Source organism: Trichechus manatus, unplaced genomic scaffold (assembly GCF_000243295.1).
Source record: "Trichechus manatus latirostris isolate Lorelei unplaced genomic scaffold, TriManLat1.0 scaffold00069, whole genome shotgun sequence".
NCBI classification, from domain to species: Eukaryota; Metazoa; Chordata; class Mammalia; order Sirenia; family Trichechidae; genus Trichechus; species Trichechus manatus.
The window spans coordinates 13,129,638-13,150,982 of NW_004444005.1; the positions used below are offsets into that span (position 1 = coordinate 13,129,638).

The 21,345-nt window shown below is 42.7% G+C and overlaps 1 protein-coding gene across 2 annotated transcripts in view; it reads left to right on the plus strand.

Annotated features, from left to right (window-relative positions):
• The window catches only part of LOC101351162 (zinc finger BED domain-containing protein 4-like), a 73,551-nt gene extending 52,678 nt beyond the window's left edge, over positions 1 to 20,873 (plus strand). For both annotated transcript variants that reach the window (XM_004380019.2, XM_023734631.1), the window contains exon 3: positions 14,906 to 20,873. In XM_004380019.2, the coding sequence (XP_004380076.1) occupies positions 15,254 to 18,772 (3,519 nt within the window). In that variant the 5' untranslated portion in view covers positions 14,906 to 15,253 and the 3' untranslated portion in view covers positions 18,773 to 20,873. The remainder of the gene's footprint in view (positions 1 to 14,905) is intronic.
• Positions 20,874 to 21,345: the final 472 nt, after the last annotated feature.

Below are 21,345 nucleotides of genomic sequence, written 5' to 3' on the forward strand. Positions count from 1 at the left end.
TCTGGGACAAAGAAGAGAAGATTTTTGTTTCATGTGTATGTTCACCAAAGGGTGACCTTGGCCGAGGAGGATTTTAACAATCAAGTGGATAGGATGACACTTTCTATGGAAACCAGTCATCTTCTTTCCCCAGCCAGTCTTATTACCTGAGGGGCTCATGAACAAAGTGGCCATGGTGGCAGGGATGGAGGTTATGCGTGGGCTCAGCAACATGGACTTCAACTCACAAAGGCCCATTTGGCTATAGCCACATGCTGAGTGTTCTCTCTGCCAGCAGCAGAGACCAACACTGCGCCCCCATTATGGCACCATTCCTCGAGGTGAGCGGGCAGCAGTCTGGTGGCAGGTTGATTACACTGGACCGCTTTCATCATGGAAAGGGCAACATTTTCATTGTTACTGGGTTAATACACTTACTTGGGGTATGTATTTGTCTTTCCTGCACGGGATGTATCTGCCACAGTATCATCTGTGAACTCACAGAATACTTTATCCACTGTCACGGTATCCCACACAGCATCGTCGCGGATCAGAGGACTCACTTCACAGCAAATGAAGTACAGCAGTGGGCCCATGCTGTTGGAATTCACTGGTCTTACCATGTTCCCCATCATCCTAAAGCAACTGGCTTGATAGAGTGATGAATGACCTTCTAAAGACACAGTTACTGTACCATCTAGATGGCAGTACCTTCCAGGGTTGAGGCAGTGTTCTCCAGGAGGCTGTATATTCTCTAAACCACCTGTACTGTTTATCCCATAGCCAAGATTTATGGGTTCAGGAATCAAGGGCTGGAAATGAGAGTGGCATCATTCACCATTACTCCTAATGACCAGCTTGCAAAATTTTTGTTTCCTGTCACCACTACCATATGCTCTGTGGGTGTAGAGATCTTAGTTCCAAAGGGAACAATGCTCCCACCTGGAGACGTATCACTGATTTATTGATCTAGTAGTTAAAAATGCTGCCCAGCCGCTTCGGGCTCCTCATGTCTTTGGATGAACAGCAAAAAAGGGAGTTTTCTTATTGACTGGTGTGATTGATCCTGATTACCAAGAGGAAATCGGATTGATGTAACATATTGGAGGTAAAGAAGAGTATGTCCGGAATACAGGAGATCTTTTAGGGCATCTCTTAGTACTACCACGCCCAGTGATTAAAGTCATTGGAAATCTACAGCAACCCAAATCCAACATGACTACTAATGGCCCAGACCCTTCAGAAATGAAGGTTTGGGTCACCCCACCAGTCAAAGAACCACGACCAGCTGAGGTGTGTGCTGAAGGCTAAGGGAATACAGAATGGGTGGTGTAAAAAGGTAGTTCTAAATACCAGTTGCGACCATGTGACCAGTTGCAGAAACAAGGATTGTAATTGTTATAAGTATTTTTCCTTGTATGTGTGTATCATTTTTGTTTTCTTTACAATATAGCATGTGAACAGGGTGATTTCGTTTTTGTTTGTATATGTGTTAGTTGTACAATATTATGTGCAAGTATGATTGTCTTTGTTTAGAGATTATATATGGTTTAAGGTGGTGTTTACAGGTGACAAGTTGACAAGGGGTGATCTGTGACGGTTAAGGTTGTGTGTCAGCTTTGCTAGGCCATGATTCTCAGTGGTTTGGCAGGTATGATGTAATTTAGCAGTTATGTAATGATGTGATAAACTGCATGATGAGATCTGCTATGACCAGTCAATCAATTGAAAAGGAGTTTTCATTGGGTTGTGGCCTGTCTTCAGTATATAAATGGATGTTTCAGCAAGGCTCTCACTCTGGATCCTGCATTCGGCTTGACATCAGCTGACCTCCAGTTCTTGGGACTTGAGTTGGCAACTTCCCTGTCAATGTTGGGTTCATCAGCCTCCGTAGTTGTGTGAGTCAAGAGAAGCCAGAGGCCTGACCCACGGAGTTCAGACTTGACAGCCTGTACATCTGCATGAGCAATTTCTTGGAAATAATCTATCTTTATGTATACGTGTACACACTTCACTGGTTTTGCTTCTATAGAGAACCCAGCCTAAGACCCTGACCAGTGGAAGATTTTATTTTGATATTATTATGAACTTGTGGATTGAAACATTTGATGTGTTTTAATTCATTGCTCTTATTCTTTGTTATGTTCAAATTGTATCATCTTTGAACAGTGGTAGCCTTTTCAGTGTGAGTCTGTGTTCCTTACTGTCCTGTGTGCCAACGTTTTCTAGACTCATCTCTTATTCTTCCTGCCACAGACCTGGAGTAAGCCGTTTCTTTAAGGAGCCCTGGTTTCTTTTCATAGGAAATGATGTTTCAAGACCACAGTATTATGTACACTAAACCACAGTGTTACGGATGCTCATTTGTGTTGTTTTTATGCTGTTTCCATGAACAGAGCAATGCTCTGTGTGTGTGTGTGTGTGCGCGCGCGTGTGTGTGTGTGGTTATGTTCAATGACTACTACTGGGTGTTTACTTAACCTTCTCTATCTATGTCTCTCTCCCCTTTCTACACTGAGAACCTCTCTTGTATATCTCAAAAAAGAGACTGATTTAAGCCAAAACCTAATCTTGTAGGTTGAGTCCTGCCTCAGTAACATAACTGCCTCTAATCCTGCCTCATTAACATCATAGAGGTAAGATTTCCAACAAGTAGAAAAATCATATCAGATGACAAAACGGTGGACAATCACGCAATACTGGGAATCATGGCCTAGCCAAGTTGATACACATTTTGCGGGGTCACAATTCAATCCATAACATTGCACCCTTAGGCTCCCCAAAGTTCATGCCCTTGACAGTTTTGAAACACATTCACCCCATCGTATCATAGCAAAAGTCTTAACTCCAAGTCCAAAATCCAAAAATTCCTCTTCATCTGTGAAATCTGGAATACAGGTTATCTGCCTCCAAAGTACAGTAGTGCAACAGGCAGGCACAAGCTAGACATTTTCGTTACAAATTGGAGAAATTGGAGAGAATGAAGGGATAACTGGCACCAAGCAAGTCAGCAGAACACATTACACTAGCTCTCAAGGCTTGAAAATAATCCTCTGTTCTCTGAGACCATTTAGGCAATGGCCCTGCTCTCCAGACTCTGAGTGTTGGCCACACTCTCTAGATTATGGGTGGAGGACCCTTGGCCCTGGGCTTCAGCTCCACCTTCCAGGCCCACTGGAACCAACAACTCTAGTTCCTCAAATTTGGGCGGCCCCTTTCTCCTAGTCTGAGTGGTGACTTCACCCTTTGAGACCCCAGAGGTTGTGGCCCTACCTTTGAGACTGAGGCAGCTCTGCTTCCTGTGTTCCTTGTTTCTTCAGCTTCCTGGTTCCTTAGCCTTTTGGCCCCTCGGGCCTCACCACCTGCGTCTGCCCTGCAGGTGTTTCAGAGCAGAGGCTCCCCACCCCACCAGTAGGCTTAGGCCAGAAGGCACTCAGCTCTCTTGCTCCTTGGGTTGGCAAGCCTAGCTCTACCGATAAGTGTTCAGAGATACCCCACTGCCCCAGGAAACCTCCTGTACCAAGGCACTCAGCTCTCTCATTCCGTGGGTGGGCCCCAGTGCTGTCTCATGCCGGTCTCCTGGTTCTGCTGCTGCTTCTTGCCATCTGCGCTGTCTCCAGTGTAACCGGTCTCCTCACTTCCCTCTGCATTCTCACCGGAATCGTCTTTGACGTCCATAATTCCACCAACAGTGTCTTCAGGGCCACCTAGGCTTTCAGTCTTAGGCACTTTGAAACTCTTCCAGCCTGTATCCATTCACAGTTTCAAAACTGTTTCCACATTTTACGTATCTGTTAGAGCAGCACCCCACTCTCTTGGTACCAAATTTCTGTCTTAGTCATCTAGCGCTGCTATAATAGAAATACCACAGGTGGGTGGCTTTAACAAAGAGAAATGTATTCTCTCACAGTCTAGAGAGGTAGGATTTACAACACATTCGAAAGTCACATCAGATGACAAAATGGTGGACAATCACACAGCACTTGGGAATCATGACCTAGCCAAATTGATACACATATTTTGGGGGGACACAATTCAATCCATAACTGATGTTTACCTGTGTTTCATTGACTATGAAAGGCATTCGACTGGGTGGATCATAACAAGTTATGAGTAACATTGTGAAGAATGGAAATCCCTAACACTTAATTGTACTCATGAGGAAACTGTACATAGACCAAGAGGCAATTGTTTGAACAGAACAAGGGGATGCTGCGTGGTTTAAAGTCTAGAAAGGTATGTGTCAGGGTTGTGTCCTTTCACTGTCCTTGTTCAGTCTGTATGCTGAGCAAATAATCAGATAAGCATCAGGATTGGAGGAAGACTCATTAACAACCTGCGATATGCAGATGACACAACCTTGCTTGACTTGAAGCACTTTCTGATGAAGGTCAAAGACCACAGCCTTCAGTATGGATTACACCTCAGCATAAAGAAAACAAAAATCCTCACAACTGGACCAGTAAGCAACATCATGATAAACAGACAAAAGATTGAAGTCGTCAAGGTCTTCATTTTACTTAAATCCACAATCAACACCCATGGAAGCAGCAGTCAAGAAATCGAACAACGCATTGCTTTGGGCAAATCTGCTGCAAAAGACCTATTTTAAAGTGTTAAAAAGCAAAGATGTCACTTTAAGAACTAAGGTGCCTATAACCCAAGCCATGGTGTTTTCAGTCGCTTCATATGCATGCGAAAACTGGACAATAAATAAGGAAGACTGTAAGAAGAATAGATGCCTGAATATTGACTATGCCGTGGAATGCCAGAAGAACGAACAAATCTATCTTGAAAGAAGTACGGCCAGAATGCTCCTTAGAGGCAAGGATGGGAAGAATGCATCTCATACTTTGGGCATGTTATTAAGCCGGACAATTCCCTGGAGAAGACACTAGAGTGTCAGCGAAAAGGAGGAAGACCCTCAACAAGATGGATTGACACAGTGGCTGCAACAGTGGGCTCAAGCATAACGACGATTGTGAGGATGGCACAAGACCAAGCAGTGTTTCATTCTGTTGTACATATGGTCACTATGAGTTGGAACCAACTCGGTGGCACCTAACAACAGCAAGATAGTTCTTAAAACTGCACCGTGCTCATGGCAGACATTCTTTACTAGTTAAGCTAAACTATTGTGTTTTATAGAAGACTTTAAGGGATATTCTTGGCTATTGATTGGTTTTTGAACATTAAACCAACCTTTCATTCCTATGATAAACCTTACTTAATCACAAAGTATTGATGAATTTGATTTGCTAAATTTTTGTTAAGGATTTCTTTGTGTCTGTGATCACAAGGGATATCCATCTGAGTTTCTTTTCCTGTAATGTCTTTGCTCGTTTTGGTATCAGGTTAATGCTGCCTCATAAAAAAAATCTGAGAAGTGTTTTTTCCTCTTATACTTTCTGAAAGAGTTTGTGTTTCACTGATAGTGTTTATTTCTTTAATGTTTCATAGAATTGACCAGTGAAGCCATCTGGGTCTGGAATTTTCTTGTGTGCGAAGCTTCTTTCACTATAATATCAATTAATTTAATTGATACAGGTCTAGTCCAGTTTTCTGGTCCTTCTGGAGTGAGTTTCTGTGGTTTGTGTCTTTCAAGGAATTTGTCCATTTCGTCTACATTGATGAATTTATTGGCATAAAGCCATTTATACTTTATATTCATACATTAATATTTCCTTATTATTTTACATCTGTAGTTTCTATAATATCCCCTCTTTAATTTTTGATATTTGTCATTTCTTTGTTATTTTCTCTGATCAGTCTGGGTAGAGAGAAATTTATTAATTTTATTGATATTTTCAAGGAATCAGGTTTTGGTTTCATTGATTCTCTCGGTGATATTTCATTGATTTTAGGTCTTTTCTTTATTGTTTTCTTCCCTCTGCTTACCTTGAGCTTAAATTTGCTCTGATTTTTCTTGTGATATCTTTTCCCCTTTAACCTTTGGCTCATACACAAGTGTGTTACTTAATTTTCCAGATATTTTTCTTTTATTGATTTGTAGTTTAGTTCCCTTGCTGTAAGAGGCCATTTTTTGTTTTATTTCAGTTCTCTGAATTGTAGAGTTGTTTTATGGCTCAGAATACAGTCTTTCTTTTGGTGACTGTTTTGTGTGTGTTTGTAAATAACATGTATTCTGCTTCGGCTGGATGGACTGTTTAATAAATGTCAATTAGGTCAAAGCTGAATTAGAAAAAACAAACCAACAAACCAGTTGCCTCAAGTTTATTCCAACTGATGGCAACCCCATGTGTTGCAGAGTAGAGCTGTGCTCCGTAGGGTTTTCAAGGCTGTGACCTTTCAGAAGCAGATCGCCAAGCCTTTCTTCTGAAGCACCTCTGGGGGGGTTCAGACCACCGACCTTTCGGTGAGTCATCGAGTGCTTAACCATTTGTGCCACCCAGAGATCATAAGTTGAATAATAGTGTTGTTCAAATCTTCTGTGCCTTTACTGATTTTCTCTCTACATGTTCAGTTAATTATTGAGGTAGGCGTGTTGAAATCTCCCTCTATCGTTAGGGATTTATCTCATCTCCCTTTTATCGGTTTTGCTTCATGTATTTTGAAGGTCTGTTAGTAGTTGTATGCACATTTGGGGTTGTTATGTACGCTTGATGAATTGACCTCTTTATTGGTAACCAAAAGGTTGACAGTTCAACACCCCCCCCGCCCTTCCCCCGCCGGTGGCACCTATGAAAGAAAGGCCTGTTATTTTCAAATCTGCTTTGTCTGATAATAACATAGCCACTGTAGCTTTCTTTTAATTATTCTTGGCATAGTATACCTTTTCCTGTCCTTTTACTTTTAACCTATTTGTTTCTTTATGTTTGAAGTGTGTTTTTTGTAGGCAGCTTTTTATTAATTCCTGCAGTTAAAAAATCACAGCTTTATTTGCTTATAACTGGCATCCAGTGGAGTCCCTGGGTGGTGCAAGCAGCTTACAGTTGGCTGCTAACATAACAGTTGGCAGTTTGAAACCAGCCCGTGGCGCCATGGAAGCTAGGCCTGGTCAACTGCTTCCATAAAGATTATAGCCAAGAAAACCCTATAGAGAAGTTCTACTCTGTAACATATGGGGTCGCCATGAGTTGCAGTTGACTCAATGGCAGTGGGTTTGGTTGGTTTTTTTGTTTGTTTTTTATCTAATGAATTGCACATGTTGTCCATAAAACCCTCACTACAACCAAGATAGTAAACATCTCCATTACCCTTAAATGTTTCTTTCTACTCCTTTGTAGTCCTTACTTTCCAACCCTTCCCACCTCCCTATCTCTAGCTAACACTGATTTACCCTCTGTCACTATAGATTAGTTTGCATTTTCTAAAATTTTATACAAATGTAATCATACAATGAGGAGCCCTGGTGGTTCAGTGGTTAAAGTGCTCAGCTGCTAACCACAAGGTCGGCAGCTCAAACCCATCAGCTGTTTCACGGGAGAAAGATGTGGCAGTCTGCTTCTGTAAAGATTTACAGCCTTTGAAACCCTATAGGGCAGTTCTGCTCTATCCTGTAGGGTTTCTGTGAGTTGGAGTTGACTTGACGGCACTGGGAATCATACAGTATTTGTACTTCTTTGCCTGTTTGCTTCTACTCAGCGTAATTATTTTGAGATTTATCCATGTTGTTATGTGTCTTGGTTATCTAGTGCTGCTCTAACAGAAATACCACGAGTGGATGGCTTTCACAAAGAGAAATTTATTTTCTCACAGGCTAGAAGTCCAAATTCAGGGCGTCAGCTCCAGGGGAAGGCTTTCTCTCTCTGTCGGCTCTGGAGGAAGGTCCTCGTCATCATCAGTCTTCCCCCGGACTAGGAGCTTCTCTGCGCAGGAACCTCGGGTCCAAAGGATGCACTCTGCTCCCGGTGCATCTTTCTTGGTGGTATGACATCCCCAACTTTCCACTTGCTTCCCTTTCCTTTTATCTCTTACAAGAGATAAAAGGTGATACAGGCCGCACCCCAGGGAAACTCCCTTACATTGGACCAGGGATGTGACCTGGGTAAGGGTGGTGTTACAGTCCTACCCTAATCTTCTTTAATGTAAAGTTACAATCACAAAATGGAGGACAACCACACAACACTGGAAATCATGGCCTAGCCAAATTGATACACAGATTTTCGGGGGGACACAATTCAATCCATGACATTATGGTTATCAATAGTTCATTCAGTTTTTTATTCCTCCTTACTATTCCATTGTATGAATATCTCACAATTTGTTTTCCAGTTTTTGGATGTTATAAATAAAGGTGCTTTGAACATTTGTGTACAAATCTTTGTATGGACATGGCTTTCATTGCTCTTTGGTAAATAACTAGGAGTAAAATGGCTACATTATATGGTGGGTGTGAAGACAGAGGAAGAGATCGGTGGAACTGAATAGAGGTCAGAAATAGACACACACAAATATTGACGACTGATTTTTGACCAAGTTATAAAAGCACATAGTGGAGAAAGAATAGTCTTTTCAACAAGTGGTATTAGAACAATGAGCTATCCATAGGCCAAAAAAAAAAAAAAAAAGATCTTGAATCTATCATAGATATAAAATGTAAACCCATAAAACTTCTATAAGAAAACATAGTAGAAAATCTTTATGACATTGGGTTGGGCAAAGATTTCTTAGATATGACCCCAGAAGCTAACCCATAAAAAAACAAATTGGTAAAGATTTTGTCACAATTAAAAACGTCTGTCCTTCAAAATACACTGTTGTGCGAGTGAGAGAAGCCATAGACTGGGAGGAAAATGTTTGCAAATCATCTGACTGATAAAGGACTTGCATCTACGTACATATAAAAAAACTGTCGTAAGTCAAAAATAAGAAAATAAACAACCCAGTGAAAACACAGACAGCATATTTGACTTCTCGTTTATCTCTAGCCACTCTTAAAATTCTTCATCTTTGGTTTTAGCAAGTTTGGTTATAATATGTCTTGGTGACTTTCTTTTGGGATCTACCTCCTGTGGGGTTCGATGAGCATCTTGGATAGATATCTTCTCATCTTTCATGGTATTAGGGAGGTTTTCTGCAAACAAATCTTCAACAGTTCTGTGTGTATTTTCTGTTATCCCCCCCATTCTGGTGCTCCAGTCACCCGTAGGTTATTCCTCTTGATAGAGTCCCACATCATTCTTAGGGTTTCTTCATTTTTTTAAATTCGTTTATCTGATTTTTCCTCAAATAAGTTGGTGTCAAGTGCTCTGTCTTCAGTCTCACTGATTCTGACTCCCATTGCCTCAGTTCTGCTCCTGACTTTCTAATGAGTTGTCTAACTCTGAAATTTTATTGTTAATCTTCTGGATTTCTGATTGCTGTCTCTCTGGATTCTTGAAGCCTATTAAATTAGTTATTTTGCTCTTTAATACCCTTCTTAAGATCCTCTATCGCTTTGTGTTCCTTGGTTTATTCTGCGTTTTACGTGATCTCCTGAAGAGTTCTGTATATTCTTTTGTATTCTACCTCTGGTAATCCAAGAAGTTCTCTTCCTCTGGAAAATTTCTTGGTTCTTTGTTTTGGGAGCTTGCTAACGCCGTCATGATCTGCCTCTTTATGTGATTTGATATTGACTGTTGTTTCTGAGCTGTCAGTAAGTTACTGTATTTAGTTATTTTATGTTTGCTTACTGTGTCCTAGCTTCTTGTTTTATTTGGTTTTGATGTGCCCAGATAGGCTGCTTGTGTGAGCTAGTTTGAGACTGTTTACTTTTCATGTTTGAATTCAGCTCAGCTGTCCAGGTAGTCAGTCACCAAGTGTTTGGTGTCGGCTTTCACCTACAGTCCTAGACAGGCATGGGTGATTGGTGTAGGCACAGGTATCTGGCTGCAGTAGGGGGTCATGCACTGAGCAAGGCAGGGGGCTGATGGCTGTCCCTGAGTGTCTGGGAGGAAAGTATGTCCCTGTTCCCTAGAACGTGTAGGTGGCTGGGTTTTGCAGCTGGAGTCTGAGCACCCAGTACTGTTGGCTGTAAGGACTAGGGGGCACCACTTATTCTTGGATCTCTGTCACGGGTGACCAGGTGGCATGGATGGAGCTACCAATCCTCAGCCCCTTGATGTGGGTAGGTGAGGACTCTGCTTAATGGGCAAAGCAGTGTCAACTGTCACGAACCTACCACTTCACCATATAGCAGAAACAGTTGAAGTTAGACTTCAGGTGTACACTGTGTTGTACTGTGGTAATGAGGCTCTGTGCTGTTGAAATGGGCCCACACAAGTCTATGCAGGAGGGAAGGCACTCAAAGTCCATGGACCCCTTATGCCTGTGCCTAGGCAAAGGAGCTGTGCCTACCCTGAGTTCCTGGATTACGGGAGCCGGCAGATAATTTTTTCCTGTTTGTTGATTTGTTCCCTCTCCAAGGCCAGGAGAGTGGCTCAGGGTGCTTGATGGGTCCTACTTCTAACCTTGAGCACTCCGGAGTCACTGAAGCCTGCCTGAGACCCAGTGCAGAGCACGGAGGGAGCTGGTAAGTGGGAGAGAGGTTTCTCCCAAAGGGAGTGTTTTTTGATCTGCGCGGTAGGTCAGATGAAAGTACTTAACCTTTTACCGTTTAAGCGCTGCTTTTCGCTGGTTCTGGATGCCGGAGTAGACTCTGCCACTGGGTCTCTTCCGATGTGGAAAACACCTGCTGAACGCCACTGCTTCCCTCACCACACACACGAACCGATCCAGCCTGAAGGGCTCCAGCCCCCACTGGGTCAGGTCTGGCAACTCCTCGCGGCTTCCAAACCGTCTCTCCCTCCCCCTGCCACTCAGTCTGATGCCTCAAATTTACTTTTGATCTTCAGGGCTCCTAGATGGTCATATATAATTGACTCACTTGTTTTTTCAGGTCTTTGTTGTAAAAGGGACCACAGGAAGCATCTGCCTACTGTGCCATCTTGGCTCCGCCTCCTTTTTTCTAGACAACATATTTGAACAGACATTTCACCCAAAAAGAGATACAAATGGTAAATAAGTACATGATAAGATGCTCGGCATCATTAGTCGTTTAGGGAATTGCAAATTAAAACTTCAGTAAGATACCACACTACATACCTGCTGTTGTTGTTAGGTGCTGTCGACTCATAACGACCCTATGTACAATACGTACAATAGAAAAACACTGCCCGGTCCTGCGCCATCCTCACAATTGTTATGCTTTAGCCTGCTGTTGCAGCCACTGTGTCAGTCCATCTCACTGAGGGTCTTCCTCTTTTTCGCTGACCCTCTACCAATCATGATGTCTTTCTCCAGGAAGTGGTCCCTTCTGGTAACCTATCTGTCTTAGTCATCTAGTGCTGCTATAACAGAAATACCACAAGTGGATGCTTTAACAAAGAAGTTTATTCTCTCACAGTCCAATAGGCTACAGGTCCAAATTCAGGGCATCAGCTCCAGGAGAAGGCTTTCTCTCTCTATCAGCTCTGGAGGAAGGTCATTGTGATACATCAGTCTTCCCTTGGTCTGGGAGCATCTCAGTGCAGGAACCTCAGGTCCAAAGGACGCACTCTGCTCCTGGCACTGCTTTCTTGGTGGTGTGAGGTTCCTGTGTGTCTCTGCTCACTTCTCTCTTTTATATCTCGAAAGAGATTGGTTTAAGACACTGTCTAATCTTGTAGACCTCATCAGTATAACTGCGGCTAATCCATCTTATTAGATCATAGTGATAGAGTTTACAACACATAAGGAGATCACATCAGATTACAAAATGGTACACAATCATACAATACCTGGGAATCATGACCCAGCCAAGTTGACAGATATTTTGGGGGGACCCAATTCAATCCATGACAATGTCGAAAGTATGTGAGACACAGTCTCGCTATCCTTGCTTCTAAGGAGCATTCTGGTTGTACTTTTTCCAAGACAGATTTGTTCGTTCTTTTGGCAGTCCATGGTATATTCAGTGTTCTTCGCTAAAACCACAATTCAAAGGCATCACTTCTTCTGTCTCCCTTATTCATCGTCCAGCTTTTGCATGCATATGAAGCAACTGAAAACACCATGGCTTGAGTCAGGCGCACCTTCATCGTTAAAGTGACATCTTTATTTTTTTAACACTTTAAAGATGTCTATTGCAGCACATTTCCCCAGTGCAAGGCGTTGTTTGATTTCTTGACTGCTACTTCCATGGGTATTGATTGTGGATCCAAGTAAAATGAAATCCTTGACAACTTCACAGTCTTTTCTCCGTTTATCATGGTGTTGCTTATTGGTCCAGTTGTGAAGATTTTTGTTTTCTTTATGTTGAGATGTAATCCATACTGAAAGCTGTAGTCTTTGATCTTCATCAGTAAGTGCTTCAAATCCTCTTCACTTTCAGCAAGCTACGTTGTGTCATCTGCATAATGCAGGTTGTTGATAAGTCTTCCTCCAATCCTGATGCCCCATTCTTCTTCATATAGTCCAGTTTCTTGGATTGTTTGCTCAGCATACAGATTGAGTAAGTATGATCGGAGGATACAACCCTGACGCTCACCTTTTCTGACTTTAAACCACATAATATCCCCTTGTTCCGTTTCAGCGACTCCTCTTGATCCATATACAGGCTTCTCATGAGCATAATTAAGTGTTCTGGAGTTCTCATTCTTCACAGTGTTATCCATAATTTGTTATAATCCACACAGTCAAATGCTGTTGCATAGTCAATAAACACAGGTAAACATTTTTCTGGTATTGTTCTGCATTCAACCAGGATCCATCCGATATTAGCAGTGGTATCCCTCGTTCCATGTCCTCTGCTGAATCTGGCTTGAATTTCTGGCAGTTCTCTGTCAGTATACTGCTGCAACTGCTTTTGAATGATCTTCAGCAAAATTATACATGTGTGTGATATTAACGATACTGTTCAATAATATCCACATTCCGTTGGATCATCTTTCTTTGGAATAGGCATAAATATGGATCTCTTCCAGTTAACCAGGTAGTAGTCTTCCAAATTTCTTGGCATAGACAAGTGAGCACTTTCAGCACTGCATCTGTTTGTTGAAACATCTCAGTTGGTAATCCATCAATTCTTGGAGACTTATTTTTCGCCAATGCCTTCATTGCAGCTTGGACTTCTTCATTCAGTACCATCGGTTCTTGATCATACGCTACCTCCTGAAATGATTGAATGTTGACCAGTTCTTTTTGGTACAGTGACTCTGTGTATTCCTTCCATCTTCTTTTGATGCTTTGTTTTTCATTCAGTATTTTTCTTGTAGAATCCTTCTCTGTTGCAACTTAAGGCTTGAAAGTTTTCTTCAGTTCTTTCAGCTTGAGAAATGCTGAGCATGTTCTTCACTTTTGGTTTTCTAACTCCAGGTGTTTGCACGTGTCATTATAATACTTTTGTCTTCTTGACCTCCCCTTTGAGGCTGTTCAGCTCTTTTACGTCATCATTTCTTCCTTTCGCTATAGCTATTCGATGTTCAAGAGAAAGTTTCAGAGTCTCTTCTGACATCCATTTTGGACTTTTCTTTCTTTCCTGTCTTTTTAATGACCTCTTGCTGTCTTCATTTATGATGTCCTTGATGTCATTCCACAACTTGTCTGGTCTTCGGTCATTAGTGTTCATTGCATCAAATCTGTTCTTCCGATGTTCTCCAGATTCAGGTGGAATATTTTCAAGATTGTACTTTGGCTTTCATGGACGTTTTCTAATTTTCTTCTGCTTCACTTTGAACTTCCATATGAGCAATTAGTACTCTGTTCCCCAGTCAGCCCGTGGCCTTGTTCAGACTGATGATATTGAGTTTTTCCATCGTCTCTTTCCACAGATGTAGTCAATTCGATTCTTGTGTTTTCCATCCGGCAAGGTCCACGTGTATAGTTGCTGTTTATGTTGTTGAAAAAACGTATTTGCAATGAAGAAGTCATTGGTCTTGCCAAATTGCTATCATTTGGTCTCCAACATCATTTCTATTACCACTGCAATGGTGGCCATATTTTCCAACTGCTGATCCTTCTTTGTTTCCAGCTTTTGCATTCCAGTCATCAGTAATCATCATTGCATCCTGACTGCATGTTTGCTCAGTTTCTTCATCTTTGGCCTTAGTGGCTGGTGCATAAATTTGAATAATAGTCATATGAACTGGTCTTACTTGTAGGCATACAGGTATCATCCTATCACTGACAGCATTGTACTTCAGGGTAAACGTTGAAATGTTCTTTTTGATGATGAATATAACGCCATTCCTCTTCAAGTTGTCATTCCTGGCATAGGAGACCATATGATGGTCTGATTCAGAATGGCCAATACCAGTCCATTTCAGCTCAGTAATGCCTAGGATATTGATTCTTATGCGTTCCACTTCATTTTTGACGATTTCCAATTTTCCTAGATTCATGTTTCGTGCATTCCATGTTCTGAGTATTAATGGATGTTTGCAGCTATGTCTTCTCATTTTGAGTCGTGCCGCATCAACAAATGAAGGTCTCGAAATCTTGACTCCATCCAAGTCATTAAGGTCAACTCTACTTTGAGGAAGCAACTCTTCCCCAGTCTTTTGAGTGCCTTCTAGCCTGAGGGGCGCATCTTCAGGCACTATACCAGACAATGTTCGGCTGCTATTCATAAGGTTTTCACTGGCTAATTTTTTCCAGATTTAGACCGCCAGGTCCTTCTTCCTAGTCTATGTTAGTCTGGAAGCTCAGCTGAGACTTGTCCACCATGAGTGACCCTGTTGGTGTTTGAATACTGATGGCATAGCATCTAGCATCACAGCAACACGCAAGCCCCCACAGTATGACAAACTGACAGACGTGTGGAGGTGTCCAATATAGTGTTCCCGAAAATTTTTTTCCCAATCTCTGGGTTATCCTTAACTTCACTGATGTTAACTTGCTTTTATAGAATTCCTTTCTATCCATATTGAAGCTGATATATCCATGATAGAATATATTTGAAATGTGTGATTTAGTCCATTATTTAATTTGATTTCATCTTTTATAGGTGATGCGAAAGGATCATATTTATACTCTCAAGATGAAGGGCATCCTGTTTTTGAACCCCAAAGCAAGCCTCCACGACATAAATTTATGTCAGCACCACGAAGGATTTCACAGTAGAACTCCTGGAAGGCAGTGATGTGTGCCTGAAGATGATATGCTCATGTGAGCTGCATATTTTGTTTCAGTAAGATTTATGGTTAGTCATGTCCACCAAAACACCCCAAAAGATAGACTTTTTATGAAAACTTGAAGAGTGTCTCCATTTGGGACACATATGATTGTTTGGATCAGCTTTGTACCAACCTCCTGCGTTAACATGATGAAGCAGCAAGAATAGCTATGGTCAGTCATGGATAATAGCCAGGAAACTTGTCCAAAGGTGGACAATGAGTTTCTTTCTGATAAAATCACTTTTAAAATAGAAGTGGAAGACGATGATCAAACTCCCAATCACAGCTTGGAGAGGATGGATTTGAGAAGTGAGCAAGGGCACCCGCAGCACACAGACAGCGGGGACGAGCGCCTCGAGAGCAGAGAGGCGGACTGTGCCTTCCCACCCCCTGGGAAGTACGTGCCCCCGGACAACGAGGACGACTATGGGTCCCTGTTCTCCCAGTACAGTAGCACACTGTATGACGTAGCAATGGAAGCTGTGACGCAGAGCCTTCTCTCCAACAGAAACATAAACTCCAGGAAGAAATCTCCAGCTTGGAAACATTTTTTTATCTCTCCTCGAGATAGTACTAAAGCAATATGTATGTACTGTATGAAAGAATTTAGTCGAGGTAAAAATGAAAAAGATTTAAGTACTAGTTGTCTCATGAGACATGTGAGAAGAGCTCATCCTACTGTGTTGATTCAGGAAAATGGCAGTGTGTCCAACATGGCCTCCTTTTCTTCTTCACTCCTGCTCTCACCCCCGTCTGCAGATGGAGGAGACCTAAGCACCATACTCTCACCCATAAAGCTTGTCAAAAACATTGCATCTAAGGTACCATCCCCTGATCGAATAACTGAGGAATCTGTGTCTGTCGTTTCTTCTGAAGAAATTTCCTCTGACATGTCTGTTTCTGAGAAATACAGCAAAGAAGAAGCCATGGTGGGGTCGTCTCCACAGTTGCCCAGTCTCCATTATGATGAGTCTGTGGAGATCAGCACGGAAAAAAGCCTCACGGTTCCAAAGAGCACATCAGGCTCCAGAAGAAGATCTGCTGTCTGGAAGCACTTCTATTTGTCTCCTTTAGACAACTCTAAAGCTGTTTGCATTCATTGCATGAATGAGTTCAGCCGAGGGAAGAACGGGAAGGATCTTGGGACGAGCTGTCTGATCAGGCACATGTGGAGGGCCCATCGCTCCATTGTCCTGCAGGAGAATGGGGGTGGCACAGGCATCCCGCCACCGTATTCCACGCCTCCCACTCTGCTGCCCTCTCTGCTGCCTTCGGATGGCGACTTCAATTCCGGGTCGTCGTCACCAGGAAAAGTGGTTGGAGAACCCACCTCGGCGTCCTCCTCTCCTGACAGGCTGCCCGAAGACATCCATTCTCATTTTAATCCTGGAGAGACATTACTGGAGGACGTGTTGGTGCTGTCATCATCCGAGGATGTTGGCGACACCTCCATGGTGTCTTCTCCTGAGAAGCAGGGTGACGGACCGAGTCCTCGGGTATTTGAATCTGGCACTGTGTTTCAGCAGAATAAAAAGGTCATGAAGAGACTGAAGTCCGAAGTTTGGCATCACTTTTCATTAGCTCCCATGGACAGTCTGAAGGCAGTGTGTAGATACTGCAACTGTATTATCAGTCGGGGCAAGAAGGGTGATGTGGGCACGAGCTGTTTGATGAGGCATCTCTATAGACGCCACCCTGAAGTTGTTGGGAACCAACGGGGCTTTCTAGGTGCAAGTCTAGCAAATTCTCCATATGCCACTCTGGCTTCTGCAGAAAGCTCCTCCAAATTAAGCGACTTGCCCACAATGGTTTCAAAAGATAATCAGGTTATATTTCCTGTTAATAGCAAAAAGACCTCAAAACTGTGGAATCATTTTTCTATTTGTTCAGCAGACTCCACTAAAGTCGTGTGCTTGCACTGTGGACGAACAATAAGCAGGGGAAAGAAGCCAACGAACTTAGGTACCAGTTGCCTTTTAAGACACTTACAGAGGTTTCATAGCAACGTGCTAAAAAACGACACCTCGGACACAGCGTTGCCCTCTTCTCCAGAAACGCGTGTGCCACTGAGCGCAGAGTTACTAGGTGCTTCATCCTGCGATGACACCAGTGAAAAGTTCTGTGATTCTCACCCAGTTGCCAAAAAAATAACAAGTCTCATAGCTGAAATGATTGCACTTGACCTTCAGCCATATTCTTTTGTAGACAATGTTGGCTTTAACAGGCTGCTTGAATACTTGAAACCTCAGTACTCTTTACCCTCACCGTCTTATTTTTCCAGGACAGCTATTCCAGGTATGTACGATAATGTGAAACAGGTCATTCTGTCCCATCTTAAGGAAGCTGAGAGTGGCGTGGTCCACTTCACGTCTGGGATATGGATGAGTAACCAGACGCGTGAGTACCTGACCCTGACGGCTCACTGGGTCACCTTTGCATCATCAGTCCGCCCCCGCTGTGAAGACCACCATCGCTCAGCACTCTTGGACGTGTCGCAGATTGATTGCGACTACGGTGGCAACAGCATTCAGAAGCAGCTGGAATGTTGGTGGGAAGCCTGGGTGACATCCGTTGGCCTTCAGATTGGCATCACGGTGACTGACAACCCCAGCATCGGGAAGACCTTGAACGAAGGGGATCACTCGAGCGTGCAGTGCTTCAGCCACACAGTAAACCTCATTGTGAATGAGGCCATCAAAAGTCAGAGGATGGTTCAGAACTTACTGAGCATTGCACGCAAGATATGTGAGCGGGTACATCGGTCACCCAAAGCAAAAGAGAAACTAGCAGAGCTGCAGAAAGAATATGAATTGCCCCAACACCATCTGATTCAAGATGTTCCATCCAAATGGAACACGTCGTTTCATATGCTTGAAAGACTCATTGAACAGAAAAGGGCCATTAATGAGATGTCCATCGAGTGTAACTTTAGGGAACTGATCAGCTGTGACCAGTGGGAAGTCATGCAGTCCGTGTGCCACGCGCTGAAACCCTTTGATGTCGCGAGTCGGGAAATGAGCACACGCGTGTCTGCTCTCAGCCAGGTGATCCCCATGATCCACATCCTTAATAGGAAAATCGAGATGCTGTTTGAGGAGACGATGGGCATTGACACCATGCTAAAGTCTTTGAAGGAAGCCATGGTGAGCCGCTTGTCCTCCACCCTCCACGATCCGAGGTACATCTTTGCTACACTTTTGGACCCTCGTTACAAAGCCTCCTTATTTACAGAGGAGGAGGCCGAGCAGTACAAGCAAGATTTAATCAGGGAACTAGAAATACTGAATTCTACCTCAGATGATAAACCTGTTTCCAATGGGTGTGATACAGGTTCACCATCTAAAGACTCTGTTGCAGAGGAAAACCTGTGGTCACTCATGGCCAAGATGAAAAGAAAGGATCTGAGAGAGAAGACAAAGTTACCTGAAGACATGGTGCTTGCCTACTTGGAGGAAGAGGTGCTTGACCACAGCTGTGATCCGTTAACCTACTGGAACCTGAAGAAGTCGTCTTGGCCGGCCCTGGCGGCCCTGGCGGTCAGGTTTCTGGGCTGCCCCCCGAGTACCGTCCCTTCAGAAAAGCTGTTCAACACATCCACTGAAAACAGTAGCTTCAGCCAGTCCCGGCTCATGATGGAACACTTTGAAAAACTTATCTTTTTGAAAGTGAATCTTCCCTTAGTATACTTTCAGTATTGAAACTCCTGATGGAGCCACCAGGCTAAAAAATGTTGCTTACTAGGCATTAGCTGTGTCTGCCACTGGGGCTGCTGACTCGCTCCGATCGGGGCCATGTAGGACATCAGGTGAGGGACTCGCAGGTCCGAGTTGGAGTGTCACTGTCCAGCTTTCTATGTCATGTCTACATGTGCCTTACTCCTAGTTCTTCAGGCCAGATGCTGTAGATATGTTTTGTTTTTTTTTAAGAACTTCACTAGAAATAGCCTGTCTTGTCAATTATGATGATTAGGTTTTAATTCATAACTGTAAATTTTTTTAAAAGTTGGGGGTTAGTAATTTGTTTTAATAGAGGGGCAGAAAAGATGTAAACAGTTCTATTCTCTAGACTTTTTATTCAATTATGTGAAAACCATAAATCAGGTACTGTATTTTAGTTAAGCGTCGCTTTAATTGCAACAAAACAGCTTTTGTGACTGTCAGATGAAATCTGTATGTAAGAGGTGGAGTTCAAGCCATCCTTTCAAAGCAGTTGTTAACTGCAAGCTCTAAAGTACTTAGAGGATTACAGTGACTATTATGGAAGATAACTGTTTACTAGTACAGAGACATAGCATTTGAAAACAAAAGTGAATTGAGATATATTGTGGATCTCTGTTCCATAGTAATTTGGTCAAGAAAATTTTCCCGTTTATGTTTTTGCATTCAGGTTTCCCATCGTAGTTAACTCAGAGATATCCCAACTATTTATAATGAATTCCTTTGAAATGTTGAAGATTGCAAATTCACGTTTATTATTTAGCCAGTGCATACATAATATGACACGTTTACAGCAAAAGTTCAGTTAATTACATCTCCAAGCCTCTGATTTAGTCTGTCTATGCTATGTAGCTGTAAAACTGTGCACTGATTCCAAGTTTGATCAAATTATGTATAAAAGTCTTTTTAGAAGAGATGCCGTATTCACAGGGAAGAAGATTATTATATTATGGTTGTAAGACTAGCCTTATGTGTTTAGGGTTTTCTTTTTTAATAGGGAAGATTCAGCCATTGTTGGGGTATTTTAGAATCCCAAGGACATCAGAATGAAGTATCAGTCGTCAAATTCTCTAAACAGTTTTTCATCAGTGTGTTTGCTTTCACATCTAGAAAAGCGTTCATTTTCTCATTTCTAACCAATTGATATTCTGGGTGGAACAAGTCACTCACTTGCCTATGATCTTTTAGAAAAGTCATTTTGTTAAAATACTGTACCTATGCTTAATCTAAATTTGCATTGACTATGTTTTAGTGTATTTATAAATGGTGAACTCAGTTTCTAAAATTAAACTTTTTATTTGCAATTTTTCTAGTGCTAGTGGACAACTGGCTTTTTAATTTTACGGTAATAAAACAGGCATACTCTTTGGAGACCAATATATAAAAATTATATTCATGCAGCATTTTAAATTTTACCTTAAACCCAGATTAAAACAGTAGGGAATTGGAAATGTAGCTCTTACAATAACATCACTGATCATGGAGTGATGCCGAGACCTTTCCAGGTGTTGTGTTTACAGGGAGTGGTGGTAAAAAATGTGGCACCGGAAAGCAAGGGCCTGGTGGGTACCACGTGGATTCATTTCCTGGGGCTGCTACAATAAATCACTGCAGAGTGAGTGGCTTTAAACAACAGAAGTTATTCTCTCGCAGTTCTGGAGGCCACAAATCTGAAATCAAGGTGTTGGCAGTGTTGCACACCGTCCGAAGTCTCTAGGGGAGAATCTGCTCTATTCTTCTACTAACTTCTGGTGGTTCCCGGCAATCCTTGCTGTTCCTGGCTCGTAGACTCATCACTCCAATTTCTGCCTCTGCCTCCACGTGGTCTTCTCCTCTGTGTGTCCCCGTGCCTTCTCTTCTGTCTCTTCCAAGGACACTTGTCACTGGATTTAGGGTGCTCCCATGAGCTACAAGGGGCCACTCATGGCTCTTCTGCTCCCCACGATGTGATGACTTACCAGCTTCAGGACCCACCACCCGGTGTTCCCTCGGTTTGGTACTTTATGGTCCTGCTTCTCAACAGAGGGAGATGTAGGCAACCCATTCGTGGTCGCTGGGCCTCCCTGGTCCAATAGCTTCAGGTGTGGGGAAGGTCGGTGGAGTTACATGGTCCACAATCTCTGCCTTACCAAGGGCTCTGGCCAGAACACTCTTGGCCTAGAAGGGGCTGTGGACAGAATAGGAGTCAGTGATGATTCTTGCTCAACTATGTCCTGTTTGACTTAGAGTTGTATTTGGAGTGGTGACATTCTTATATTTGGAGATATTGACCTTCAGGGATTTTCCCTCTAAAGTCAGCATAAACTAACTCTAGCAGAATTATATTCAGTCATTCATTCAACAGTAAGTGCCTTACTTTCTCCAGGGACTGACGTTGGTCCAAGGGGTAAAGCAGATTAAAGTAGGTACAGTCCCTACTCTTACAGAACCCATAGTCTAGACCAGAGATTGGCAAAACTACAGCCTGCAGGCCAAACCTGGCCCTCTGCCTGCCTGTTTGTTTTTTAAGTGAAGTTTTCTTGGAAGATAGCCATGGCCATGTATTACATTAGGCA